Here is a 25254-nt window from a genome sequence, read left to right as displayed (position 1 = left end):
AATGTTTGGTAAATGAAGTAAGGTTTGGCAAATCCCTTATGACACTTGGTATCGTGTTCCAGGTCTGCGAAGCTCGATATGAATAAACTGACTGACCAAACACACTTTTTCTAAATGGAACTAGACAGTCATCTCTGGAGCCCGCTCTAGTTGACCTGTTTGAGTTTCTCTTTATAAACTCCTTTAGAGGAGTTGGGGCTAGACCATAGATACACATCTTCAACCAGAGCAGGCACACACACACACACACACACACCACCGAGTCAAGATACACACCTTCAACCAGAGCCAAAAAAATCGAAACCCATATCGGTGAAATCTTACCCAGAATCCTATGTTACGCGCTGTGACAGACTCGGGACTCTCCTCCCTCAGGTACCCGAGGATCAACAAGGAGTCTCTGCTGCCGATAGCCCGGGACCTGGCCGTGGGCGGGGAGAACGGCGAGGCCTGGTACCCTCCGGGACACGGGGACATCTACGCCAGCTTCGCCAACTCCGGCCTGCTGGACCGGCTCATCGCCGAGGGCAAGGAGTACCTGTTCCTGTCCAACATCGACAACCTGGGCGCCACCGTGGACCTGTTCATCCTCAACCACCTGATGAGCCAGCCCGCCGGACGCCGCTGCGAGTTCGTCATGGAGGTCACCGACAAGACCAGGGCCGACGTCAAGGTCACTCCGCCTCTACGTTTAGGTTTCCCATCCGCTCGTCTGCAATAATAAAAACCAAAGTTACAGAGCGCTTCACGAGGATAAGATAAAGAAAAAGTACAGAATACGAGAAATTGAACAAAAAAACAGTAACACACAAATAGAGAGTAGAAGTAAACCGAGGAGCAAAACCGAGGAGCAATTTGAAACAGGTAGTCTACATCAGTGGTTCTCAACGTGGGGTCTGGGGACCACCAGGGGTCCTTGAGGGGGTTCCAGGGGGTCCCCAGAAAATTGATGAATTGTTAAACTTTTAACACCATTATTTCATTTACAAGAAGTGAACACGATTATAGAATGTAGAAGAATGACTGTTCTGATCAGAGTTATCTCTCTGCCTACAATACAGACGGCCTTAAAAATTCTGGACAAAATCATATCTAACAATAAAAATATTCTCATCAAATGGGAGTCTGTGGCTCTAATGTGGACTAAATTAGGGGTCCGTGATATTAAAAAGGTTGAGAAACACTGGTCTACATAATTCAGGTAAAAGCAAGCCTAAAGTGTGTTTTTAAAAGTGATTTAAATGAAGTCACTGATTAAAAGCTCAGAAACACAGTACATGAGGAAGCCAGCCGTAGGTGAGCCTTAAAAGTTATCAATAAAATTTTGAAATCAATCCAGACACTGAATGGTAGCCAGTGAAGCAGCAGAAACATAAACAACAGTGGTGGCAGTGGAGTACGGCAGCCTCATTTCAGAGTTTGAGGGCATGAATGCATTAAAAGACAAACTAAATAACTGTGCTGAAGGCTTTTGTCTTTGGAGATGTTTTCACTTTTCTTCCTACCAGATTGGGTTCGTCACATACAAATGGAAGCTATTGCTCCTGTTTGCTAAGCTAAGCTGTTTACCAGCTCACCTTGTGATTTCCATGACATGTGACCATGTTTGAGCATTTAGCATAATGTGTGGCAGCAAAGCCCCCGAATGAGTGATTTTCATTCCATTCCAAATTAAGCTAAATACATTATTTATGTTTTATTTATTGTTTGTATTACACAATACCTATTCCATATACCTGTTCTGACCTTCTATCTTTATTTTTCTTTTTGACCAAATTTTTATTAATTTTCAACGAAAAACTGCAGACATATAATCAGTTAAAAAGGTAAACATAACATAGCAGAAATAGGATGTGCAAAAGAGGTTGACATTTTATACTAAGTACAGCTTAGAAATAAATAAATAAAAATAACAAATTAAAAATAGTAATAGACGACCTTCTATCTTTTTACCTTTAAAACATACCACCCCTACCAAAAATGCACACTGAAAACTAAAAGTATCTAAAAATCAAAACAAATCAAAACAAACCTCCACACCTGTAATAACCCTGGTTCCCCCCCACCCCCCACCCCCCACAGGGCGGCACCCTGATCCAGTACGAGAACCACCTGCGGCTGCTGGAGATCGCTCAGGTCCCGAAGGCTCACGTCGACGAGTTCAATCCGTCACCAAGTTCAAGATCTTCAACACCAACAACCTGTGGATCTCTCTGCCCGCCATCAAGAGGCTGCAGGACAAGAACAACATGGACCTGGAGATCATCGTCAACCCCAAGGTGAGCGGGAAGACTGAGCTTCTGATCAGGTTTTTAAAACTGGTGGTTAATTCCTTTTTCTTATCAAATAATGAATGTTCGCAGCCTCTAGACTTCTTTTAATAATTAGTAAAATATCCTGAAAAAGGGAAATAAAAATCAGCATTTGGTGTCATAGTCTGTCATTTTGCATGTTCAGCATTGCAGCAGAGGGTTGTGATTAGGCTCTTGTTTGTTTTTGGGGGTCACAGGTCAGAGGGGCTGAAAAACATTGTGTTTTTTTTTTTTTTTATCTTGATAGAAATAACTTTTTCTGAAGAAATAATGAATATTTGCAGCCTTGGAGCTTCAATAATTAGTAAAGTAGCCTAAAACTCATTTTTTGGGGGTTGCGGTCTTAATTTTTAGTGCGAGTACAGTAGAATTTGACAATGATATATAGATGTTTAAAATAATACACATAGCGTCTTTAAAACCTACATCTGTTGCTTTCCTGTAGATATAACAGGGCATAAAAATAGCTTTTGTTTACAGGCCGCTATTTCACTATTTTACCAGTAAGCAAGAGTTTTTAGAAAAAAAGAAGAACCTCCAGATGTTTTTTTTTATATATATATACCTTTATTTAACCAGATAAGTCAATTGAGAACCAATTCTCATTTACAATGACGACCTGGCCAAGAGGCAGAAACAGAAGGCAAGTCGGTGCAAGACATAAACACATGAATACAGGAAGTAGATGACAACATTAGTCAAATTTAAGACATCACAATATATACAGTATATACAACAACAAAAATCTATGTACTATGGTCCAGAAGAAGCAAATTCAAAAGCAGGTGCAGTGATCAGAAACTATCGCTTGTAATGAGTTATTAAAGGAGGGGAACAGAATGAAGGAGTGGAGTTTCAGCATCTTTTGCAACTCATTCCAGTCACTAGGAGGCAAACTGGACTGAGTGACGGCTGAAGGAGGTGCGGACTTTAGGAATGACCAGAATAATGAATTTGCCATAACGTAAATTGTGGTTACCGATGGAGATATTGAGTAGTGAGCGGAGGTATGGGGGGGTTTTGCCAGTGATAGTTTTATAAATGAACTGATACCAGTGGATTTGTCGCCTGGTATGGAGTGATGGCCAGTTGACTAGAGAATACAGGTAACAGTGATGAGTGGTGAAAGGGGCACGGTGACAAAGCGGTTGCCTAAATCCCTGAGTGTGTGATGTCTCTGTCCCCGTCTCCAGACGCTGGACGGAGGGCTGAATGTGATCCAGCTGGAGACGGCGGTGGGCGCCGCCATCAAGAGCTTCGACAACGCGCTGGGCGTCAACGTGCCGCGCAGCCGCTTCCTGCCCGTCAAAACCTCGTCCGACCTGCTGCTGGTCATGTCCAACCTGTACAGCCTGGACGCCGGATCGCTCACCATGAGCAAGAGGAGGGAGTTCCCCTCCACGCCGCACGTCAAGCTGGGCAGCTCCTTCACCAAGGTGGGCCGGTCTGCGGGAGGCCACCGGTTCTGTCCGGAGGTTTTGTCCTCCGTGATGAAACCAGAGGGACGGGCCGCGGCTCAGACCCGGTCTGTCCGTCTGTCACACACAACATATCTGACACCACTGATCAGATCTGGATGAAACTTAAGAATGATGTGTGTCATTTCCCCCAAGGTCCCCACGGGTCTTTGAAAAAAAAAAAAATCAAGGCCTTGAAAGTTTTTGAAAATAGACATAAATAGACATGGGTCATTGAAAGTGCTTGAATTTATATATTTTGTGCAAGAATAGAAATTGAAGTTCTTTTGATATTTTTTTTACTTAACGTTAGTAAATAGCACAGTTGAGTAGAGCTGCAACGATTAATCAATTAGTTGTCAACTATTAAATTAATCGCCAACTATTTTGATAATCAATTAATTTATTTGAGTAATTTTCTAAGAAAAGTACATCAAAATTCTCTGATTCCAGCTTCTTAAATGTGAATATTTTCTGGTTTCTTTACTCCTCTATGGCAGTAAACTGAATATCTTTGGGTTGTGGACAAAACAAGACATTTGAGGACGTCATCTTGGGCTTTGGGAAACACTGATCCACATTTTTCACCATTTTCTGACATTTTATAGACCAAACAACTAATCGATTAATCGAGAAAATAATCGACAGATTAACCGACAATGAAAATAATCGTTAGTTGCAGCCCTACAGTTGAGAAGTGTTCACACATTCAAGCCTCTCCCTCTTTTTAATTGTTGTCTGTGAGCTTCTGTAAAGCCTGCTAGTTCTCATTATAAAAATGTTCAGTGTTGTAACAGTAATTAACCTTGATCCGTGTCTCAAACTATGCTGTGTTGGGTCCTTGAATTTCAGGGAATTGGGCCTGGAAAGTCCTTGAAAAGTCCTTGAATTTGATGTTTAAGAAGGTGTGGGAAGCCTGTTCCCCATTCCAGCATTTCAAAATGACACTGACTGGCCTAAGGCAGGAGCTACACGTTTGTTTACTTGTTGGATTTTGCTGAAACTTGGGGGAATGATCATGAACATCATTCGTTCTCTCATCCATGTGTCAGACACAAACACCACTGATCTGATTTTGACACCTCGCTCAAAACAAGATGATGCTCTTATCCAAACGGAGTTACACTAAGTGGAACAGTACAATAAGCTTCAATCTACTTATTGTAACAGTAGATTGAAGCTCATTGTACTGTTGCACTTACTGTAACAGTAGAATGAGCTTCAGTTCCTACATCACCAACATTACAAACAGCCATAATGAAGGAACTGAAGGCTCAGAGCCACAGCATCCTGACCAGGCTTCCCTCTGCTCCTGGGATTTGTGGAATATCATGGAATTTTGAAAAAACAGGGAATTTTAGAAATGGGTCACTTTACAGGAATAGATTTTACAACTGGTTTCACACATATCCCACTACTGTAATTGGAGAGCGGTTTGTGTGTCCCGAGAGGAGAGGAGACAAGGAGAGGAGAGGAGACAAGGACAGGAGAGGAGAGGAGACAAGGACAGGAGAGGAGAGAGGAGAGGACAGGAGACAAGGAGAGGAGAGGAGAGAGGACAGGACAGGAGACAGGACAGGAGACAAGGAGAGGAGAGCAGGAGAGGAGACGAGGAGACGAGGAGAGAGGAGAGGAGACAAGGACAGGAGAGGAGAGAGGAGAGGAGAGGACAGGAGACAAGGAGAGGAGATGAGGAGAGGAGAGGAAACACAGAGAGGAGACAAGGAGAAGAGAGGAGAGGACAGGAGACAAGGAGAGGAGATGAGGAGACGAGGAGAGGAGACGAGGAGAGGAGACGAGACAAGGAGAAGAGAGGAGACAAGGAGAAGAGAGGAGGAGAATAGGAGAGGAAAGGAGAGGAGACGAGGAGAGGTAATGGGAGGAGAGGAGAGCAGATGAGGAGAGGAGACAAGGAGAGGAGTTGCATTAAATGGTGGTTTTCAGCTGTTTTTCATACACTGAATAAAATAAAATGATTCTCATATTTCCCCGTGCTGCAGGTCCAGGACTTCCTGACCCGGTTTGAGAACATCCCAGACATGCTGGAGCTGGACCACCTCACCGTGTCGGGAGACGTCACCTTCGGGAAGAACGTCTCTCTGAAGGTACGGGACTCTCTCCCCGCCGCCCAAAACACCGTCCTCTCTTTTTTTTTTTTTTTAACCTTTTTGACTTCACAGCTTCCCTTAAAGCTGCACTGTTCAGTTTTGATTTGCAGACGTGTCGAGTGTCTGCTGCTCACCTGGCTGAGAGTCCAGGTGCCGCAAGACCAGTTGAATCCACAGTGAAGAAGATCTGCACACTTACATCCATGCAATTTACATTTATTTTTGTTTATTTATGACATTTATTAAGACAAGCTTTGAGTCTACAAACCTTTGAGATCGTGTGCCTTGTTTGCTCTGCTGAAGGTCTTGTTGACCACCGGCTTAATAAATATGAATTGCATGAATCAAAGTGTGCAGAGGATCGTTTTCCACTATAAAACATATAATTTCCTGAAGTTCATTAGTAAATATCTCGAACATTTAGTGCGTCCGGTCTGCAAATGTGTCATTTTGTCAGCCGAGGACTTCAGTTTCCTTTAAAATGTTCCGTCATCAGCTTTGATTTTGTTCTTTTTTTTGTAAGAGCAGCTGGTTTTCAAATGGTGAATATCTAATTTTATCACAGATCTCTTTATATACCGATCAAATCTCCTCACGTTCAACTAGGGCTGGGCGATAATTCAATATTATCGTTTATCGTCTTTCAGTGGAATCATATTGTGATGATATGAAGATATTTTAATATTGTGACACATTTCTGCTGTCTAAATTGATGATGACAAGCAAATTTTATTTAAAAACTCTGATAAAATGAGGTATGGTAGGAATATTATTTGAATATTTCTGTTTTGTTTGACATCACACCTAACATCACCATTCGGTTCAATGAGATCAACATTAATTTGATTATTTAACATGATTTTGCATACATGAACCATATCGTGATATATATTGATATCGAGAAAAATCCTTATGATTATCATGATATTGATTTCAACCATATCGCCCAGCCCTACGTTCAACAAAATATCCAACAACAAACAGAAGATGTTGTGTAACGTGTGTTGGGAGGACTACAGCCAAACAGCTGCCGTCTAGCTTCATGTTTCCTCTCAGACTTTATTTATGCAGTACTGAAGCTGCATCAGTCATTTTGATATTTCAGACTCTAAATTCCTTCCAGAGCGGCTCTAAACTGACCTGCAGGTTATTTAATACGGTTTATCTTTCTCTTCCACCAGGGAACGGTCATCATCATCGCCAATCACGGCGACAGGATCGATATTCCTGCCGGAGCCGTTCTGGAGAACAAGATCGTCTCAGGAAACCTGCGCATCCTCGACCACTGAGGCCTTCTGGGGGGAAAAGAAAAAAAAAAACGCCATTTGCACCTTTAAGAGACTTGAAGAAAAAGTTGTTTCTCTTCACTGAGGAACGGCAGGACTGTTACAGAGAGGAAAAACAGTGTTAATCTGAAGTTCTTTGTTTTTAATCCACCTGCTCCCTCCTCACCCGGTAACCTCTCAGATTAAGAACTTCACCACAGGCTGGGACAGGCTGTAAAGTCGGCCTCAGTGGGGTCAAAGGTCAAGCTTCCCTTCCTGATTGGCTCCGCTGTGGTTCGGCACATCATGCAAACACAAACTGGCTTTTATTGGAAGCTCTTGCTGTTACTTAAAATGATCCTTTGCAACGTCTGAGCCAACTCTGGATGCCCTCTAACTGTCTGACTATAATAAAAGTGCAGTATGGGTTCATCTGCGTATCGAGTGATTTTTGGGTCTAATGTTGAGTCACATTAGATTAACACTGACTCAAATAGGTAAAACTGTTTCCTTGAGTGAATTTGAAAATCTAAACTAAACTAGTTTGTACAGAAAGTCTAGGAAAAATCTGTTATTTCAGTTCTAAAATTCAAAACATCCAGCAGTGTGATGAGCTGAGATTTTTCAATACAGATTCAATTAAGTTAGATAAAAGCACAAGAACAACTGCATTAATTAATGTTGTTATACATGTTTGTTAAACCCAATGTAATGTGTAATGAGTTAGGTTTTCTGAATTGAAAACCTAACTCTAAATGTATTATTTAAACATATCCTGGCATTAACTGAACTAGAATTTTTAACCTCCTCCTCTCCTTGTCACCTCTCCTCTCTCCTCGTCTCCTCCTCTCTCTCCTCTCCTTGTATCCTCGTCTCCTTTCCTCTCTCCTCTCCTTGTCTCCTCCTCTCCTCTCTCCTCCTCCACGTCTCCTCTCCCCTCTCCTCTCCTTGTCTCCTCTCCTCTCTCCTCCCCTTTCCTTGTCTCCTCTCCTCTCTCCTTCCCTCTCCTTGTCTCCTCTCCCCTCTCCTTGTCTCCTCTCCCCTGTCCTCTCCTTGTCTCCTCTCCTCTGTGGTGGGACACACAAACCACTCTCCAATTACAGTAGTGGGATTGAGTAACAAGCATTACCTAACACAACTAGTGTGTTATTCACATAATTAAACGTAAACTCTTGTGACATGAAGACTTTACACTTAACAGGTAAACCAAATTACGTGAATAACACTATTCACGTTAAATAGAATCAGACTGCACAACTCGCTTCTCAGTACAAGAAACAAAGAATGAAGAAATCCAACAGAATCCAACAGTTTGACGCCTTAAAATAAAAAAAATGAGACCGATATGAAAACAGCTCCATCATCCTGGTTTTATTCAGAAAGTGTTTGTAGGATTCAAGACATTTTCAATTCTCAAGCATGCTGTCAGACTCATTCACTCACACACACACTCTCTCTCTCACACACACACACACACACACAGAGTGGTATAGTAGGCACTCAAACAAACAGTAGACTGTTGTGGAGAACTCAGGTGTGTAGTCTTTGACAGAAATCAAAAGCAGGCACTTTTGAAGCAGACAGCACTGTTGGAGTTTGGTGCTTTTGTTCGACACTCGGGTCGGTTCAGAAGAGGAGTCTCCAGTCTCACGTGTCACGGGGCAGGGCGAGGGGGGGTGGGTGAGGTGGGGGGAGGGGATGGGGGGGGGGGGGGATAACCCGACTGACGGGCGTTCGGGTCGGAGCTCGGCCGGTTCCGCTGCCTTCCACGCCGGAAACAGAAAAGTAGCTTCTTTTTTTTTTTAACCTGCGCTCTAGGCAACTTCGCACTTTGGCGGCCTCAAGTGGCAGGAAGAGAAAACAGTTTGAACTCTTTAAAAGTTTGAAGGACTTCGTTACCCAGAAATCACGCAAACCCGACGGTCGGTAAACTAAACGATGCGTTCAGGTCGCATCGGGAGAACGGGACGACGTAGTGTTTTATCTTGGAAATGCCCACATACACAATCATCTATATCGTTTAAAATCAAACCGCAGCAGATAGTGCTCGCTTTTCGTGAATTAGAGTTAATTGTATTAGTGTGAATATAATTGATGATTTAGATTTGTATTACCTTGGACTTCCGACCTCGGTGGATTTGCTGCAGTGCTTTCCGCCTGTCGACACACTTCTGCGATTCGTGACGTCAAGCGGGAAAGATCGGAAGCTACAAAAAAAAAAATCCCACCTGTCCTACTTGTAATCGCCACTAGGAGGCAGACCTGAACAGTTTTTCCCCGGTCGGTATTTACGATAAACTTCCGGGGTTTCCCTCTTCAGTTTGATTCAGATTTCCCCCGACATCAGAGTTTAAATTTGGGGCAAACAGGGAGAATCTACAGCGAGGACGGGACGCTCTTCTCTTTTTTTTTTTTCGATTTCCGCTGATGAGACGAGTGGATTTTTTTACGTAAAACTCTCCTTGTGCAGCTTTAATTCTTTAAACCGATCTTCTCCTGACTGTTCAAACAGGCAGAAACAACAAGGAGAAGATCGTCTCTGCTCTACCAAGAGTTAAAAAAAAATTAAAAATAATAATTCAGATTTTCTGTTCCGTTCTGTGTCATTCCAGCCTTAAAAAGGGAAAAAATCCTCTGGTTCATGCATATTAAAAATACAGTAGGGAGAAGGTCCGGTCCACAATAGTTCCATTACACCATTAAACAGCCAATTATGCATCATCATGCTGACTGTGATTCAGCCCGTCTCTAACTGAAGGCTTCATCTCCTCTCATTATGAACAGTGTTAATGTGTCTGAGTTCAGTATCAGGTGCAACTGAAGAGTTTCATTTACTTTCTACAGAGGGACAGAACGCAACTGAGAAGTGCTTTCACAGTCTGGATCCTGGACATTTTACAAATAAAAAGTTTCAGGTAAAGATTGTTGTCCCCCCCCCAAAATGGATTTTAAAATGTTTAGGAAATGAACTCTTCAGTTCCACGTGTACCTCGGGTCGGCTTCACAGCGGCAGAAGGAAAAAAATGGATCCAGGGTTCCTACACAAGTCTGCAAAGTCTGGGAAAATATGGAAATTAATTTGATTTCTAGGTCAAATTCAATAGTTTTGGAATTGCACAAGAAGTCTGGAAAATATTCTAGTTCTGTTCCAGTATGCATATGACAATATACAGTATTTGTTGCCAAATTGCCCAGCTACTCTCAGCGTATATCACAGTGAACAGACCACATCCAGTCCAGTATTTTTTTTTTTTTTTTTTTTAAGGAAAATGTGAAACAGAGATGTGCAGGAACCCTGTGGATCCTGTCAGGGCAGAGAGGAGAAAGATACTGTAGAGAAAATTAGAGAAAATAATCGTTTATCACCTGAATCTCTACTGGTGGAGTTTTTCTGAAACTCATTTCCCCGCAGAATAAATCGGTCAGAATAAATTTCCCCATCAGATTATAAAATCCCGTTTCCCTTCTCTCCCTCCTCCTGATCCTCCGCAGCCTTCGTCACCGAGTTACAGACAGAAAAATAAATTACCCGCCGTTTCTTAAACATTATCTACAACCTGCGCTCCCTCTAAAACCATCTAATAATTTACTATTGTTTTACTCCATAAATCATCTTGTTGAATTGCACACAGTGAGGAGAGGTGGCAGCAGTGTCACCAGGAGGCTCCGTGATACTAAAGTCTTCCCCCCGGCTCGCTGCGCCTCTCTGGGGGGTTTTGGTCCATCAGTGACCCTCCGGGCCCCTCCTGCTCCTCCTCCTCCCCCTCCTCCTCCTTCTCCTCCTCCGTCCCTTGGCGTCGGCCCCGGGGTCAGTGGGCCGTCGCCGGGCCGAACGGTCCTCCGTCCCGCTGCGGGCGGCCGGCCGGACGGGGCTGGATGCGGCTCCTCCTCCTCCTCCTCCTCCTCCTCCATCACCTCTTCTGCTCCCAGATCTCGGCCATGTTGAGGTCCAGACGCTCCAGGCTCTTCAGCACCTGGACGTTCTCCGTGTAGAACGCCACGTCCACCACCACCAGCCTGCGGGACGAGAGGAGGACACACCGCTCAGGAGGGACGCACCGACCCATACATCAATTTTGAAACCTCTGATCCATTTCCCATAAACAAGCTTTGTCCTAATCACCATGTAAAGCAGCTTGGTTCCTTGAGTGATATTCATACTGTATACTGTACATGTCCTATTTTGGGTTTTTTTTTAAGTGTGTCTGTGTATGCAAATTCTGTACTGTTTTTGTAATATTTTATATAATTTGGATACACTGATTACTGTTTGTTTGTTAACTAAAATACCAATAAACCGACGTTAAAAAAAAAAAGCTTTGTCCACCACTTTAATCAATATTTTATCAAATGTCTCTGTAAATCAACAACTGTTTTGTTTTCATTAGGATGAAACAGGAAAATGCAGTGAAAAAAGTGACTGACAAAAGTGTTATATGCAAATTTGTGATGTATTTTATGGAATATTTGCTAATTTGAATATGTTAATATTAAGTCATAACAAAAAAAAAACAATCATTCTTATAGGATCAAAGGCTCGTTCTCCTATTCACCTGTTGTGCTTAAGCATTAAAGGAATAGTTCGCCCATAGCAGCCTTCTCCAAAACAACTGAAGTCAATGGGGACCTGTTCTTTAGAGCTCCAAAACAAAAACAGCCAAACAATCACACTGTGAATAGAAAGACCTAGACACCATTATTTGTTGCAGATCAATCAGCTGTAGTTCAGATTTGCACTAAATGATGGTGTAAATATACTGTAGGTCTTTCTGGAACTCTGAAGAACTGGTCCCCACTGACTTCAGTTGTTTTGGAGAAGGCTGCTATGGAGTTGTGCTGCAGCCTCCCTGTGTGTTATATGGACAAACTTCACCTGTGTTTCAACTGGCATGAGGGGGAGGAGATGATGACAGCATTTTCATTTTTGGGTGAACTATTCCTTTAACAAAATTAAGTCATAACAAAAAAAAAAAACAATCATTCTTATAAGATCAAAGGATCGTTCTCCTATACTCCTTGGTGTTGTGCTTAAGCATTAAGCGCGTTAAGCATTTTCCGTGCCATTTCTTTGCGTGTGTGTGTGTGTGTGTGTGTGTGTGGTTGAGTTACCCGTTCTGCGGTCCTCCGTCGTTCACCACCCCGAGTCGAGCCAGCTGCCTCTTCAGGTGCAGCTTAAGACTGGCGTTGATCCTCAGAAACAACATCTGACACCAAAAAACACACAGCTCAGGAAACTTCACACATCTTTCACTAACAGCAAGTGACAAGAGCAAGATTTTTCTCTCCTGTCCCATACAGTACATCGTCCCATCGACCCCCTTGAGGGTCCCGAACCCCAGGTTGAGAACCACTGCTATACATGAACGTTACTCAAATACAACAAATACAAAGACTATGTGAGATGATAATCAAAATCTTTTTCTACACACACTGTGCAGGAGCCCCGCCTCTACACCTCAGACCCGAAAAGACATTTGTCAAGTTTCTCTCATGTTGTCAACATCTGACAACAACTGAATGAAATAAGAGTTTAATTTCACTATGATTATACCCTTGGGTGATTCAGTGTGAATCAGAGTGACTGTGGGACCCATATGAACCCGGCGCCCCCTGCTGTCTCACCTGTGTCTGCCCCTCTGGCAGCAGCTCGGAGATGGCTTCATGCATTTTGGCCATCTGCTTACAGACGTGCCGGAAGCAGGGGGAGGGCATGGGAGCCTTCACCTCATACTGTGGGAACAAGACAGACTTTTAATCAATCAATCAATTTATTTAAGTGCAGAATCACCATGAAGCATGGTTCCAATATACTTTACAATTAAAAGAATACATAGGATAAAACATACAGCAAGCAAATAAAATAGTTAAAATAAAACAACCACATTGAAAACATCAATGTTCAAAGGATGTTTGAATACTAAAATAAAACAACCACATTAAAAACATCAAAGTTAAAAGGGTGTTTGAATATAAATAAAAATTAAAATAAAACAACCACATTAAAAACATTTCCCTGAAATTGATCCAATCGCATTCTCACTCCTAACAAACTGCAGCTCTCTCTTTAGAGGACTGAGACTCTCTGTGTCATTATTTGGTGCCACCAGAGTTCAAAGGTCATCGCTCTCACCTGGACAAACCAGCTGAACTGTTATGTAGAGTTTTAGGTTTAACAGGGAAAACCTTCAGGAGGTTTGATCTTACCTTTGATAAAACCTTCTCAAACAGACTGTCCATGATGGCCACCAGTTTAGCTGAGATCTCTGCTATGTGATCGTTGTAGTCCTGCAAGACACACAGAGGCTGAGCAACACAAACCTCAACATGACAACATGACAGCAGATCACATGACTTCAAACTGAGAGCAAAGAGAGAAAGCAGCTGCCTGAAGTTCATTAGTTTTCTACAGTCAGAAACATCAGACCAGTCGCCTCGTTTCCTCCTTGCTGCTGATGAAAAACCAAATATGTTATTTTCTAGAGCAAGAGATACTAATTATAATGATCTTCAGCTCTGCACCTTAAATGGCACATGTATTGAAGGAGTTCCCCATTATAAATACCTTGGAATTTGGTTGGATGAGAAATTGTCTTTTAAAACACACACTGATATATTAATTGAGAAATTGCCGATGAAGCTTGGATTCTTCTATCGAAACAGATCCTGTTTTCCACGGCCTACTAGAAAGAGACTAATAGAGACGCTTTTCCTTTCTGTTCTGGATTATGGAGACATAATCTACAGAAATGCATCTGCTACCACGCTTAAGCCATGAGATGCACTTTATCACTCAGCTCTTAGATTTATAACAGGCGATAGTCACAGAACCCACCATTGCATCCTCTATAATGAGGTTGGCTGGCCCTCCCTTAGTATCAGGAGAGATCAGCATTGGTTTATGTTTATTTACAAAGCCCTCGTTGGGAGATTACCATTAACTCTCTTTTACACTGGAGTATTGGAGCCTACCACATGCTGCCAGGACTGTCTGATGCTTGAGGTCCCGCGTGTCTCCACGGACCTCGGAAAGACCGCTTATAAGTTCTGTGCTCCGCATACTTGGAATATTTAACAGGGTTTGTTGAAATATGATTCCCTTGTTTCCCTGGGACATTTTCAGTCAAAGATATCAACTCTGGTTAACCATTATTGCACCTGTTTTAAATGATGTACTGATGAGGATGGACTGATCTGTGTGATTCTCTTTTTGAATTTTCTTTTCTTTTTTTTTTAATTACTTATCTTTAACCTTTCCTTCAGCAGGGCGGTTTGCTGAGCAGCTGTTCAGCAACACACACACACGGCTTCACACTCACAGACCCACAGCTGTGTGTTTACCTTGGTGATGTGGTCGAAGTGGCGCAGGACGCTGTACTGTTTGGGCTGCAGTTTGGTCTCAAAGTGAGCTCTGATGATGGGAATGTAGTGAACCACCAGCTGCAGGCAGCGGGAGGCTAATGCTGCACACACACACACACACACACAGACACACACACAGACACAGACACACAGTCTGAATCTGAGGCAGGAGTGCACGGCTATCAGTAATAATGTTTGTAGCTAGAGCTGGACAACATGGATACAAACTGAAGCGCTTGGTAAAACTAAGTATGATAAAACTGCAATTTAATTCATTTTGTGAGAGATATTAAATAGTATTTGCTTTTTATTGGTAATTTAGACAGAATACTGTATCATGATAACTCCATATCATTATTTCAGCACTTTCTACTGGAAGATATAAACTATAATATTGAATTATTGCCCAGCTCTAGTTATAGCATTGTATTTAGTTAAGTTCCTACATTCATCCTTCAACTTCCCAAAAATGTCCAGTTGCCCTGCAGCTAGCTGCACCCTGTGCTTTCAATGAAGAATGCTAACAATGCTAACAAGCCATTCAAGTTCCTGGTAAGAAAGCTAACCCAACTAAGCTTCAGCTTCTCAGTTTAATATTTTTAAAGCTGCACAAGGCAAGATTTTTATGTAAAAATCCACCTGTCTTATCAGCCTAATCAGTGGGGCTGCAGCAGAGAAAAAGTCCCATAAACCCCATTTGAAACCTGTAAATTCGCCCCATTTGCCAAATTTACATTTTTGGGTGTGAACACTTCTCCACCCACAGGAAGTATTCATCGAAACTGAAGAGCAAAATTCAAACTGTCTCTGAAACAGCAGGAAGCTCACTAACGTTGGATCTTTTTCCTCTCTCGTCTCTTTGGTTTCCTTTCCAATGTTTTGAACAGTTATCTCTCGCTGCCGTTTGAGGCTGCCAGCGTGTAAAGTTAGCAAGAGCAGCTTTAATATACTGTGAAGCCTTAACACTGTGAATCTGTATTCCGTCCTGCCGGAGTCCGGCCGGTCGTACCGAGGTTTTTGGTGGTGATGGTCTTGAGGCCGACGACCTGCAGAGCTCCGGCTCCCAGGACCAGCTGGCAGCTCCGAGAGTTGAAGTGCTGCAGGACAGAAGACACCAGGCTGTCACACCAGACTGTCCAGCTAACACTGATTCACAGTGAGGTAGAGTCATGATCAGAGCAGGCACACGACCTCGACTGAGCAAAACCATGACAAAACACTGGGCATAAACTCTGTTTTGTTGCACTGAGTGAAATAAATGAGTTATCCTGATTTTTGAAAGCAAGAGAGGATGTAATTTCAACTTCTACAGATGTTATTCTGAGCAACAGAGCCTAAAACTGATTATGATAAATTCTGGTTCTGCCATCATCTGGGATAAAGTTTCTTAAACTTTAGGAGCCAAAATGGGTCACTGGCCTGGAGGATGTGTTAGAAAAAATAAAAAACAAAAAACGCCAACAGGATAATGTTAAAAAGTTGACAAATTAACAAAGGAATTTTGTAAGTATATGTCTGTAAGTGAGAAGATTTCTATGTGTATATAATTCCACTAGGGGGCCATAAAAGCATATTATACTGGACTCTAATATACACATTTGGTTAACTTTATTCCTTATTTAATTATTTTACTACCATTTCGGTAACACTTTCTATGAAGCTAGTGTCTATAATACATTATAATCATACTTATAACACATTATAATGCGTTATAAGTATAGTTATAATCATGCGTAGACAGTTATGTTTTATAACATTATAAACACATTACTTACAATCTGTTATAAAGCTTTTTCATTACCACTTAAATGAAAAAGCTTTATACCAGATTATGAGTAATGTTATAAAACATTATAACTGTCTATGCATGATTATAACTATACTTATAATGCATTATGATGGCATTATAATGTGTTATAAGTATGATTATAATGTATTATAGACACGGGCTTCATAGAAAGTGTTACCATAATGGTTTTATTATAAATATTATTTTTCAATTTGCAAAGACAAAGGGGAAAGAAAGAAAACTGTATGTTATACTGTATGTGCCTTGTACAATTTACCCAAATAAAAAGACAAATACCAAAGGAAAAAAAACACTACTAGGAATCACACAGAAAAACCTGCTCCACTAGTTCACTGTCTGTAAAGTGACTCTGCAGTTAAAACTACTACAGAAATAAAGTTTGCTGTCATGGTTTCTGCGGAGTGTGTTCAGACCTTGAGCAGGTCGGACAGGCGGGTCAGCATGTCGGTGGTGATGGACGGGATGTCGTTCACACACTGACAGTATTCCAGAAAGATCCGGATCAGCAGCAGGACCGTCCTGAACACAGACACAGAGGAAGAGGAGGCGACAGTCAGAGAGGGAAGGGTTTTAGTTTAGAGACTTGATTCAGGTTTCCTACGCAGGTTCAGTGTCAGTTTTTGGACACTCACCCCACAACGGCATATTTCTGTCCGTCCACCAGCAGAAACTCACTGGGCTTCCTCTCCTCTGGACCTGCAGGAAAGACAACAAAACTAGTTCATAAATATTTAACAAAGCCAAAGTCTCTTAAATGTTTTAATCACTGTTTAAAACTGGAAATATAACTGTTATTTCCTTGTGTGATTTTTAAAATCTGACAAAACTGGTCTGTCCTGAGAGAGGCTGTATGAAGAGTCATGTAGGGACATTTTGAAAACTGAGATACTTCAGTTCTGAAACTCAACCATCTAGTACTGTTTTTTTAAATCACGCTGCTTCTATGTTTTATGATTCTGCACACTTACTACTACTGCTCAAATATATTTTGAAACGCTCTAGAGCTCAGCTGTGACAAACTGCTTTTAAAAAAATATATAACAACCCATTTGCAATGTCACAACAGCTCCAAGCTGCTTGGTCTACTGATTTGTCTGATTTCTGATGTCTGGATTTTGTATAAAAACAGATTTGCAGTAATTTTCCTGTTGCAATTTATCACACTGTTCAGCTAATATCAGCAGGTTTTCAGGACCCAAAGGTTACTAAACATACAAGGCAGTTCACTGGGCCTGCTTAGGGACTTTTTTTTTGGGGGGGGGGGGGGGGGGGGGGGTCTCGGTGATGTTGAGGAGGTGTTGGGTTCAGGGGCACCTGGGGTTTTGCGCTCCGGTAGTGTTATTCTGCCATCGGCGATGGAGTTCACCAGATCCTGGAACTCAGCGGGAACCTCAGCCTGCTTCCAGCGCTCGTTATCCAGGAGGAGGCTGCAGGACACAAGACAACAACAACAACAAAACAACAACAACACAGTCAGGACGCTGCTGTTTGTCACACAGGACACGCTCACCTCCCCACAGGTTCAAACTGAAGCCGACAAGAAGCCATGACTGAACTGTTCTGTAGGCTGTGGCTGATCCTCAAGTTTTTTTCACACTTAACACACATTAATGATGATGCATCTGAGTTCATGTTTAAAAGCAAACCAAACATTGTAATGTCAACCACAAACAAAAAAATCCAGGAAGTAGTCGTGTCCTGCCATGACATTTTATCACAAAATGACACGTAATGAAATATGATTCATTTTGTTCATGTTATATGAAATGAAAGCATCATTCCCTGCACTTCACTACAGGTATTTCCTTGTTGGTGATGTTAGAATTCAGGAAGTCCTCCTGCAATTCATCATGGCTTAATTTAATATTTGTTAACTTACAGAACAGTGAGAGAAAAAAAAGTTAAAGCTAGCCGTTTAAAAATCACTAAACGTCAACAAATGGGTACATTATCTCGTACAAAGTATGAGGATTTGTAGTTTGTATTTCATATCTACTACAACCACAGTCATAATGTATGTATATAACTAGATGCAACTAATACAGACAACAACAGTGACATTAAGTGGTGTAACTGTTAATTTAAACGGGGTAAAAGCTTTCTAGTTTCTAGCTTTCTAGTTAGGCCTAATGCAATTCCCCCATCACTAACAGTTAACAGATTATATATTTTACTGTTCGCTGGCTAAGACTATTTTTGTTTTTCATCAGCTCAGTGTCTAATTTCATGCTTGCAACATAAACTGCTCTGTATTTGTTCCTCCAGCAAGTTTCCCCATCTATCAAATCGTTGCACCATTCCAACGGCTGTTTTACACAAGACTTTAAGATAAGATAAGTTTGCATGTCATCGATCCCCTGGGGGAAATTCAGGTGCCACAGCAGCAACTGGCTGAACAGTGCCAAGGAAGTACAGGAAAGGTAATAAGAAAGGTAATATAAATAAATTTAAAACTAAAAATGGCTGACCACTCGCATATTTTCTGGAATTGTACAAAGATAGGCTCTATTGGGAAAATGTCAATGCGGTTGTTAAAAATATTTTGGGATATGAAATTCCAAATACCTGCCCTGTGATGTATCTTGGGAACATTGAAGATGTTGTGATGAGAGAAGATCTCTACTTGACTAAAGTTTTACTTGCAGTAAGTAAGAAAGCCGTTACCAGAAATTCAAAAAAGGAACAGTGGCTGGAAATTGTCCAAGACATTTTTGTTATGGAAAAGTTGACATACCTTCTGAGAGTCAAAGAGAATACATTTAAATAGAACTGGGGAAAAATGGAACATTTATATGAGACATGACACCGATTAAATGAATGCCTAATTAAAATAGATTTGTATGAATATTGAAATATTTCCAGACAACTATTCATTGTTATTTTTATTTGTGTATTTTATTGTACTATTTTTTGTGTTGATGCTGATGTGCTGCTGATGTGCTGCTCTGTCTATATCTTTGTGAAAACTCAGTAAAAACTTAAGTGAGAAAAAATAAAACTAAAAATGATCGTGCAAAAGTTCTGTGCAATGAATGGACTCCTGTGCTAGATTTTACAGACTTAGGCTAGTTTAAATTAAAATTCTCACAAAGTCTATGTTTGAAGCGAAGTGTAACTGAAGCAACAGGCTGCTGAACTACAAACAGAAACACTTCCAGGGCTCCAGATTCCTGCTGCCCGTCTCTCTCTATGATTTCTCTGTTCTCCAAACCCGTTTCCCTCCTGGCTGACTCAGCGGCTTGTTACCTGAGCTTGGTCTTGCGCTCCTCGTGGAAGCGGTGGACGAAGCGGTTGGCCTGGCTCTGCAGCGCCCCCCGCAGGGAGACGCTGCGCCTGCAGCACAGCTCCTCCGTGTCCCTGACGAAGCCCTCCACCGCCTGGGACAGACACACGAACTCCGCCGAGCTCAGCCGCTCCAGAGAGCCGTCCTGTTGGGGAAAATAAAGCTTGTGATATACTGTATGTATATGTGCTGGGATACAGATGGGGGATGAATGGTATGTGTTTATGAATCTGTATGTATATCTGTATGGTGTGGTTATCTATGTTACTGTGCATGTACTGGCTGTGAAAACAAATTTCCTGTGGTACAATAAAGACTATATCTATATATCTATCTATCTATCTATCTATCTATCTATCTATCTATTACACTCATTTACAAGACATTTCTAGGTTTTTACAGCACACGTTTGTGTTAATTTATAACACAAAGCATGTTAACAACACGTACTAAACTTCAGTTGGAAGAACGCACACCCAGCGAGGTGCAGACACAAGGCTTACCTTTTATTCCTATTTTCTATTATATATATTTTTTTAATTTATTTTTATTTTTCTATCATTCATTGTGGTAGTTTCACATCACTGCTTTTGGGTTTTATTGTATGTAAAGCACTTTGTAAACATTGTTTTTAGAAAAGTGCTATACAAATAAAGTTATTATTATTATTATTATTATTATTATTATTATTATTATTATTATTATTATTATTATTATTATTATTATTATGTAAAAACTCCACTATGAAGAATCTCATGTTTTTGTCTACGTTTTAAAATATACAGTGTTTTTGTCTGTGTGTCATGCTAGTGTTGTAACAGTTTCTGGTTGCTGTCAGAAGTCAAAGGAGGTCAAAGGTCGGCTCTGCCCACCCCCCCCCCCTCACCTTGGCTCTGGCCATGAGGACTTTGACGCAGCGGTCGTGGCTCACGTCAGAGGCGGTGTACAGCATCTCCTGGATGTTATTGGCCACCCGGCCCAGCTCCAGCTCCGAGGGCATCATGTCCTCCCCGGACCTGCAGGACAGGAGAGACGCTTCGGTCAGGACAGGAGAAACGCTGCGGTCAGGACAGGAGAGAGGCTTCGGTCAGGACAGGAGAGAGACTTCGGTCAGGACAGGAGAGACGCTTCAGTCAGGACAGGAGAGAGGCTTCGGTCAGGACAGGAGAGACGTTTCAGTCAGGACAGGAGAGAGGCTTCAGTCAGGACAGGAGAGAGGCTTCAGTCAGGACAGGAGAGAGGCTTCAGTCAGGACAGGAGAGACACAGACATCGTCAGATGAACCATTTATTGCAACAAATGGTGACCCAGCTGGATTTGCTGTGGCTCTGCTCTCGGGACGCTCAGAGAACAAATCCATGCAAGCATGACACAGATTTGGCTCGGAGCACACAAACCCCCCTGTGTATGGAACAGAGCCTGAGATACACATCACTTAACATGATGACAATATAATACACATAGTGAGCCGACAGAGTGAATCCTGAGTGATGTGGACTGACTGGAACCAGTGTGTCTGTCCTGAAAACATTCATTATAAACTTCTCCTGGTTCACCAAGGAGCTGCAGTCTGAGGCTGAGGAAAAGCTTTAGTGACTCACGCCATCGTAGCGCCCCCTGCTGCCTGGAAGCCCTGCTCCCTGCTGGAGGAGGACTCTGTGGTGCCGGAGGCCGAGTCGCTGCCGGCCGGCTCCGCCCGGCCGCCGCCCGGCTGCGGCCTGGACCCCCCCGCTGAGCTCTGGTCCTGGGCCGAGCCTCCTGCCGCCGCCGCCTGCTGCTGCTGCTGCTGCTGCTGCTGGGCCTCGTTCAGAGCGTCGCTGATGAACAGGCCCTCGTGGGTGAGGTAGGCCAGCTCCGCCTCCCCCTGCAGCAGCTGGGGGCCCGGGGCCGGGACCGGGGCTGGGACCGGGGCCCCCGAACCCGCCGCCGCCGCCTGCTGCTCCAGGAGTCGGTTCTTCTGGTTGGAGTCCAGAACTTCCAGAACCACGTTCCTGATCACACTCAGAGTGGCCTGCAAGACAAAGAGCAGGGAAATTAAACCACAGCGATAATCCACCAGACCAGGTGGGAAACTGCCTGGTAAGGTTTGGCAGAGGCTGTTAAAGTGATAATCCACAACGTTTTCATATTAATAAATGTCAGTTTTGCTCCTCCCTCTCTCCAATTGCTATGAGACAATAGTGATCCAACATATATCCAGTTCATGAAGCTTTTCCATTTGCTGCTCTAAACACTCAGTGTCTGGTAGCTTTCACTCTGATGAAGCTCCTTTGCATTGAAATGCGTCGGTCAGTATTTCAATATTCAAACTGCCAATGTGAAACAAAGGCTTAACTTTTGTTCATCATCAGAATGCCTCTGACTCCCTCTGACTTTTAAAACATAAAAAACAAACGGATCTCACAAAGTCCCACATTAACTAAGTCCACTTTACCAGCCGTTTTAGCAGGTAAGCAGCCATCATTTGGTCTCATTCTGCTCTAAAAATCTACCGGTCAGTTTGAGCTCACCTTGATCCTCTGCAGGAAGAGAAGGAAATTGTCAAAGACGCTCTTCAGCAGCTCGAACCACTGAGGGAATGTCATCAGACGCATCTGGTCAGCTAGCCTGGGGAGGAACACACACACACACACACACACTCATTTTACATGAGGTTACAACATTCCAGAGGATCAGCATGGTTTGGTAGGCCTGCAACTGTAAGCCTCTAACAGCAACTGTCCTAACAGATACAGATCTGAGTCAAAAACTTGCAGCAAAAGACCTGTTTGCATGGGACTAGTATTATTTGGAATCTCATGCAATTAATGAATTACCTCCTAATCTCTGAGTTTAGTGAAACACATTCATACAGCACTGAAATTTGCTGAAATCACTGGTTCCCTGGACATAATTGCATAACAAATATAGTCATTGTTTTTTATAGTCATTTGTCACTTGCTGATTTAGCAAAGCAAAAGTGGAAGTTTGGGCTGAAAATGCTTTCAAAAGCATCTTTCCTCTATTAGATTCAATCACTGCCTCCATTTTTCATGACAAGAAGAAGAAGGAAATTGTGCTTCTAGAAATTACCGACAATTCCATTTCCACAGGATCAGAATTATCAGGGGAACTCTGCCTTCACCAAAATACGGCAGGTAATTTGTGCTGGATGTTTTACAAATTACAGGCATGACAGATTCACACTGGATTAAAGTCACCAATAATCTCAGCAGTTCTGTCACTGAGGACATATTAGTCCTGTGTGAATACGGCTTGAGGACCGACACACACACACACACACACACACTCTTGAGATAAACAGCCAGTGAAACACATCCTTTGTGTTTTCCATGCTTCATACACAGCGTTCTGTGCACACCAGGCAAAACCACAGAAGAAGTCTTCCTCGTTCTTCCAGTCTGTTCATGCAGAGCCACTTGGCACGCTGCACCGACTTCACCTGAAGACGGTTTCACATTCATACACTCACCTGACTGACCTAAGAGCGTCACCTAAATACCTTTTATTTACAGAAAACAAGTGAAACGTGTCGTCCCACATTAATGATGCAAGCTTCCCTTGGGCCAATCGGTAAGAAGACTCATCGTCCCTCCGACTTTCCTCAAAATCTGATCGGTGCTGCAGCAGTTCCAGTCTTCCAAAGTTTGACATTTTGACCTTTAATTCCAGCGCCCCCCATCATGCCAACCGGTGTCATTTTTGCCAGAACACAGTGCTAAGAAATATCTGAAATATCACGTGGGGGAAGAAAGAACAACAACAACAACCCACACACTTCCTGCTGTGTGTGGAGGGATTTTTAGAAACACAACGTAAACCAAAAAGACGGCTGTCTGATTGTTTACGGTTTTAAAAATCTGTTCAGTTAGTTAGCAGCTCTACTTACTTAGTGACGACTTCGGTGTCAATTTCTTCTATCTGCGACACATTGTCCACCACGCACTGCAGAGAGAGAGAGACAAGCCAGATCACAGTTAGTTTTTCACCACATTACAACAAACTCATCACTAGTTTTATTGTCTGTAACGTCAAGTCAAGTCAATTTTATTTGTATAGCACATTTCATACAAAAGGTAAGTTCAATGTGCTTCACATAAAAAGGCAAAATAGTAACAGTAAACAGATAAGGAGATAGAATGCATACATATATAAAATAACCATACATATATAAAATAACTTTTCAGCCACACATACATACATAAAATACAGCTTTTTATAACCCCTGTCCAATGCACAAAAAGGCAAACACACACTAACTACCAAAAGGCTGAGAAAAAAGCAATGTTTTAAGACTGCTTTTTAAAGAGGATACAATTGTGGCAGATCTCAGGTCAGCAGGTAGTTTGTTCCAGAGAACAGCCCCATAGTGACTAAATGCACCTTCACCTGATTTAGATTTAACTCTATAGGTACATTTAGGAGACACATGCCTGATGATCTGAGGGATCTGATTGGTTTATAGCCAGTGAGCAGGTAAAGGAAATGTATTTAGGAGCAAAACCGTTTAGGACCTTGTAAACAAGCAGTAATACTTTGAAATCAATTCTATACTGGACCGGGAGCCACTGAAGTGTTCTCAGTACAGGAGTAATGTGTTCTATTTTCTTAGTCCCAGTTACGTGCTTTCCAATTCTGTTTTGAAAAGCGCGGTACAAATAAAGAGTATTATCATTACTATTCTAATCATTATCATCATGCTGCAGGTATCTGTGTGTCAGTCCTCAGCACCAGGGGGCGCCGGGTCAGACAGGAAGTCAAACCCTCCCACCTGTGTGACGATGCACTTTGCCGCCATGATCATCTCATCGCTGTAAATGTCCAGAAAGTCCAGCTTCCTCTGCCTCAGCAGGCCGAAGACCAGGGACTCCAGACGCTCCTGGACCACACACACACACACACACACACACACACACACACAAATACTGATTATTCAACAGCAGATTTGTGCATGGCGGTAAACTTTTCCACAGGTCAGTTATTCTAAAACTGACAGGCTTACAGACGACAGGATGAGTTTTTCAATTTCATATCAATTAAGATTACGATTCTGCCCACATCCAAAAAGTTCATTGCATGCAACAGCTTCATAATTAAAAAATAACGCCAAATTAGAGCAATATCTACTGACATGAAAAATCACATGCTAGATGATAAAAAAAAATAAATCACATCACATTGAAATGCAAGATTATTACCTCGCATTTCAATTCAGTTTTTTAATTGAATTTTGTTATGTGTATGCCCTGCCATGTCATGTGTATCCATGTGGGTATGTCTCTATGTGGGCATATCTGTGCAAATGTTTGTGTGGTTATGCATGTGTGTGTGTGTGCATACATTCTTAAATGCTTTTATTTTGTTGTGAAGTGTGCAGAGACCCCTTGGGATGATGTCACACTATAAATAAGTAAATAAAAACTGAACTGAACTGAAGATAAAATAAAAATTTTCAAATAATATTCCGTAAAGCTGCATTCACTACGACTGGAATCAACCAGTCTTAGCTTTAATGTTTCAGTGTAATAATTCATTTAGACCAGTGGTTCTCAACGTGGGGTCCGGGGACCACCAGGGGTCCTTGAGGGCATTCCAGGGGGTCCCCAGCAAATTGATGAATTGTTAAACTTCATTACTTTGTCATTTTAGAATGACTATTT

General features: G+C 42.2%; 2 protein-coding genes across 3 annotated transcripts in view; one reads left to right on the top strand and one right to left on the bottom strand.

Annotated features, from left to right (window-relative positions):
• Nucleotides 1-7543, top strand: part of LOC139652319 (UTP--glucose-1-phosphate uridylyltransferase-like) — a 26586-nt gene extending 19043 nt beyond the window's left edge. The window contains 6 exon segments of the mRNA XM_071529344.1: nucleotides 376-673; nucleotides 2083-2161; nucleotides 2164-2279; nucleotides 3506-3748; nucleotides 5770-5874; nucleotides 7059-7543. Coding sequence (XP_071385445.1) covers nucleotides 376-673; nucleotides 2083-2161; nucleotides 2164-2279; nucleotides 3506-3748; nucleotides 5770-5874; nucleotides 7059-7166 — 949 coding nt within the window. The 3' untranslated portion in view covers nucleotides 7167-7543.
• Nucleotides 7544-10970: 3427 nt separating this feature from the next.
• vps54 (VPS54 subunit of GARP complex) overlaps nucleotides 10971-25254 on the bottom strand; it is a 30159-nt gene continuing 15875 nt past the window's right edge. For both annotated transcript variants that reach the window (XM_071529342.1, XM_071529343.1), the window contains exons 9-23: nucleotides 24366-24473; nucleotides 23484-23539; nucleotides 22105-22201; nucleotides 21196-21605; nucleotides 20481-20610; nucleotides 19558-19739; nucleotides 17626-17738; nucleotides 16944-17007; nucleotides 16725-16830; nucleotides 15511-15598; nucleotides 14481-14602; nucleotides 13347-13427; nucleotides 12765-12872; nucleotides 12252-12346; nucleotides 10971-11159 (exon numbers count right to left, since the gene is read on the bottom strand). In XM_071529342.1, coding sequence (XP_071385443.1) covers nucleotides 11054-11159; nucleotides 12252-12346; nucleotides 12765-12872; nucleotides 13347-13427; nucleotides 14481-14602; nucleotides 15511-15598; nucleotides 16725-16830; nucleotides 16944-17007; nucleotides 17626-17738; nucleotides 19558-19739; nucleotides 20481-20610; nucleotides 21196-21605; nucleotides 22105-22201; nucleotides 23484-23539; nucleotides 24366-24473 — 1866 coding nt within the window. In that variant the 3' untranslated portion in view covers nucleotides 10971-11053. The remainder of the gene's footprint in view (nucleotides 11160-12251; nucleotides 12347-12764; nucleotides 12873-13346; nucleotides 13428-14480; nucleotides 14603-15510; nucleotides 15599-16724; nucleotides 16831-16943; nucleotides 17008-17625; nucleotides 17739-19557; nucleotides 19740-20480; nucleotides 20611-21195; nucleotides 21606-22104; nucleotides 22202-23483; nucleotides 23540-24365; nucleotides 24474-25254) is intronic.

The sequence above is a fragment of the Centroberyx affinis genome, unplaced genomic scaffold (assembly GCF_046629955.1).
Source record: "Centroberyx affinis isolate AG114_WGS23_722 - 3 ecotype Tasmania unplaced genomic scaffold, CSIRO-AGI_Caff_v1 ptg001779l_1, whole genome shotgun sequence".
In the NCBI taxonomy this organism is placed as follows: domain Eukaryota; kingdom Metazoa; phylum Chordata; class Actinopteri; order Beryciformes; family Berycidae; genus Centroberyx; species Centroberyx affinis.
Note: the sequence above shows the minus strand (reverse complement) of the source record. Positions and strands in the feature narration are given on the sequence as shown.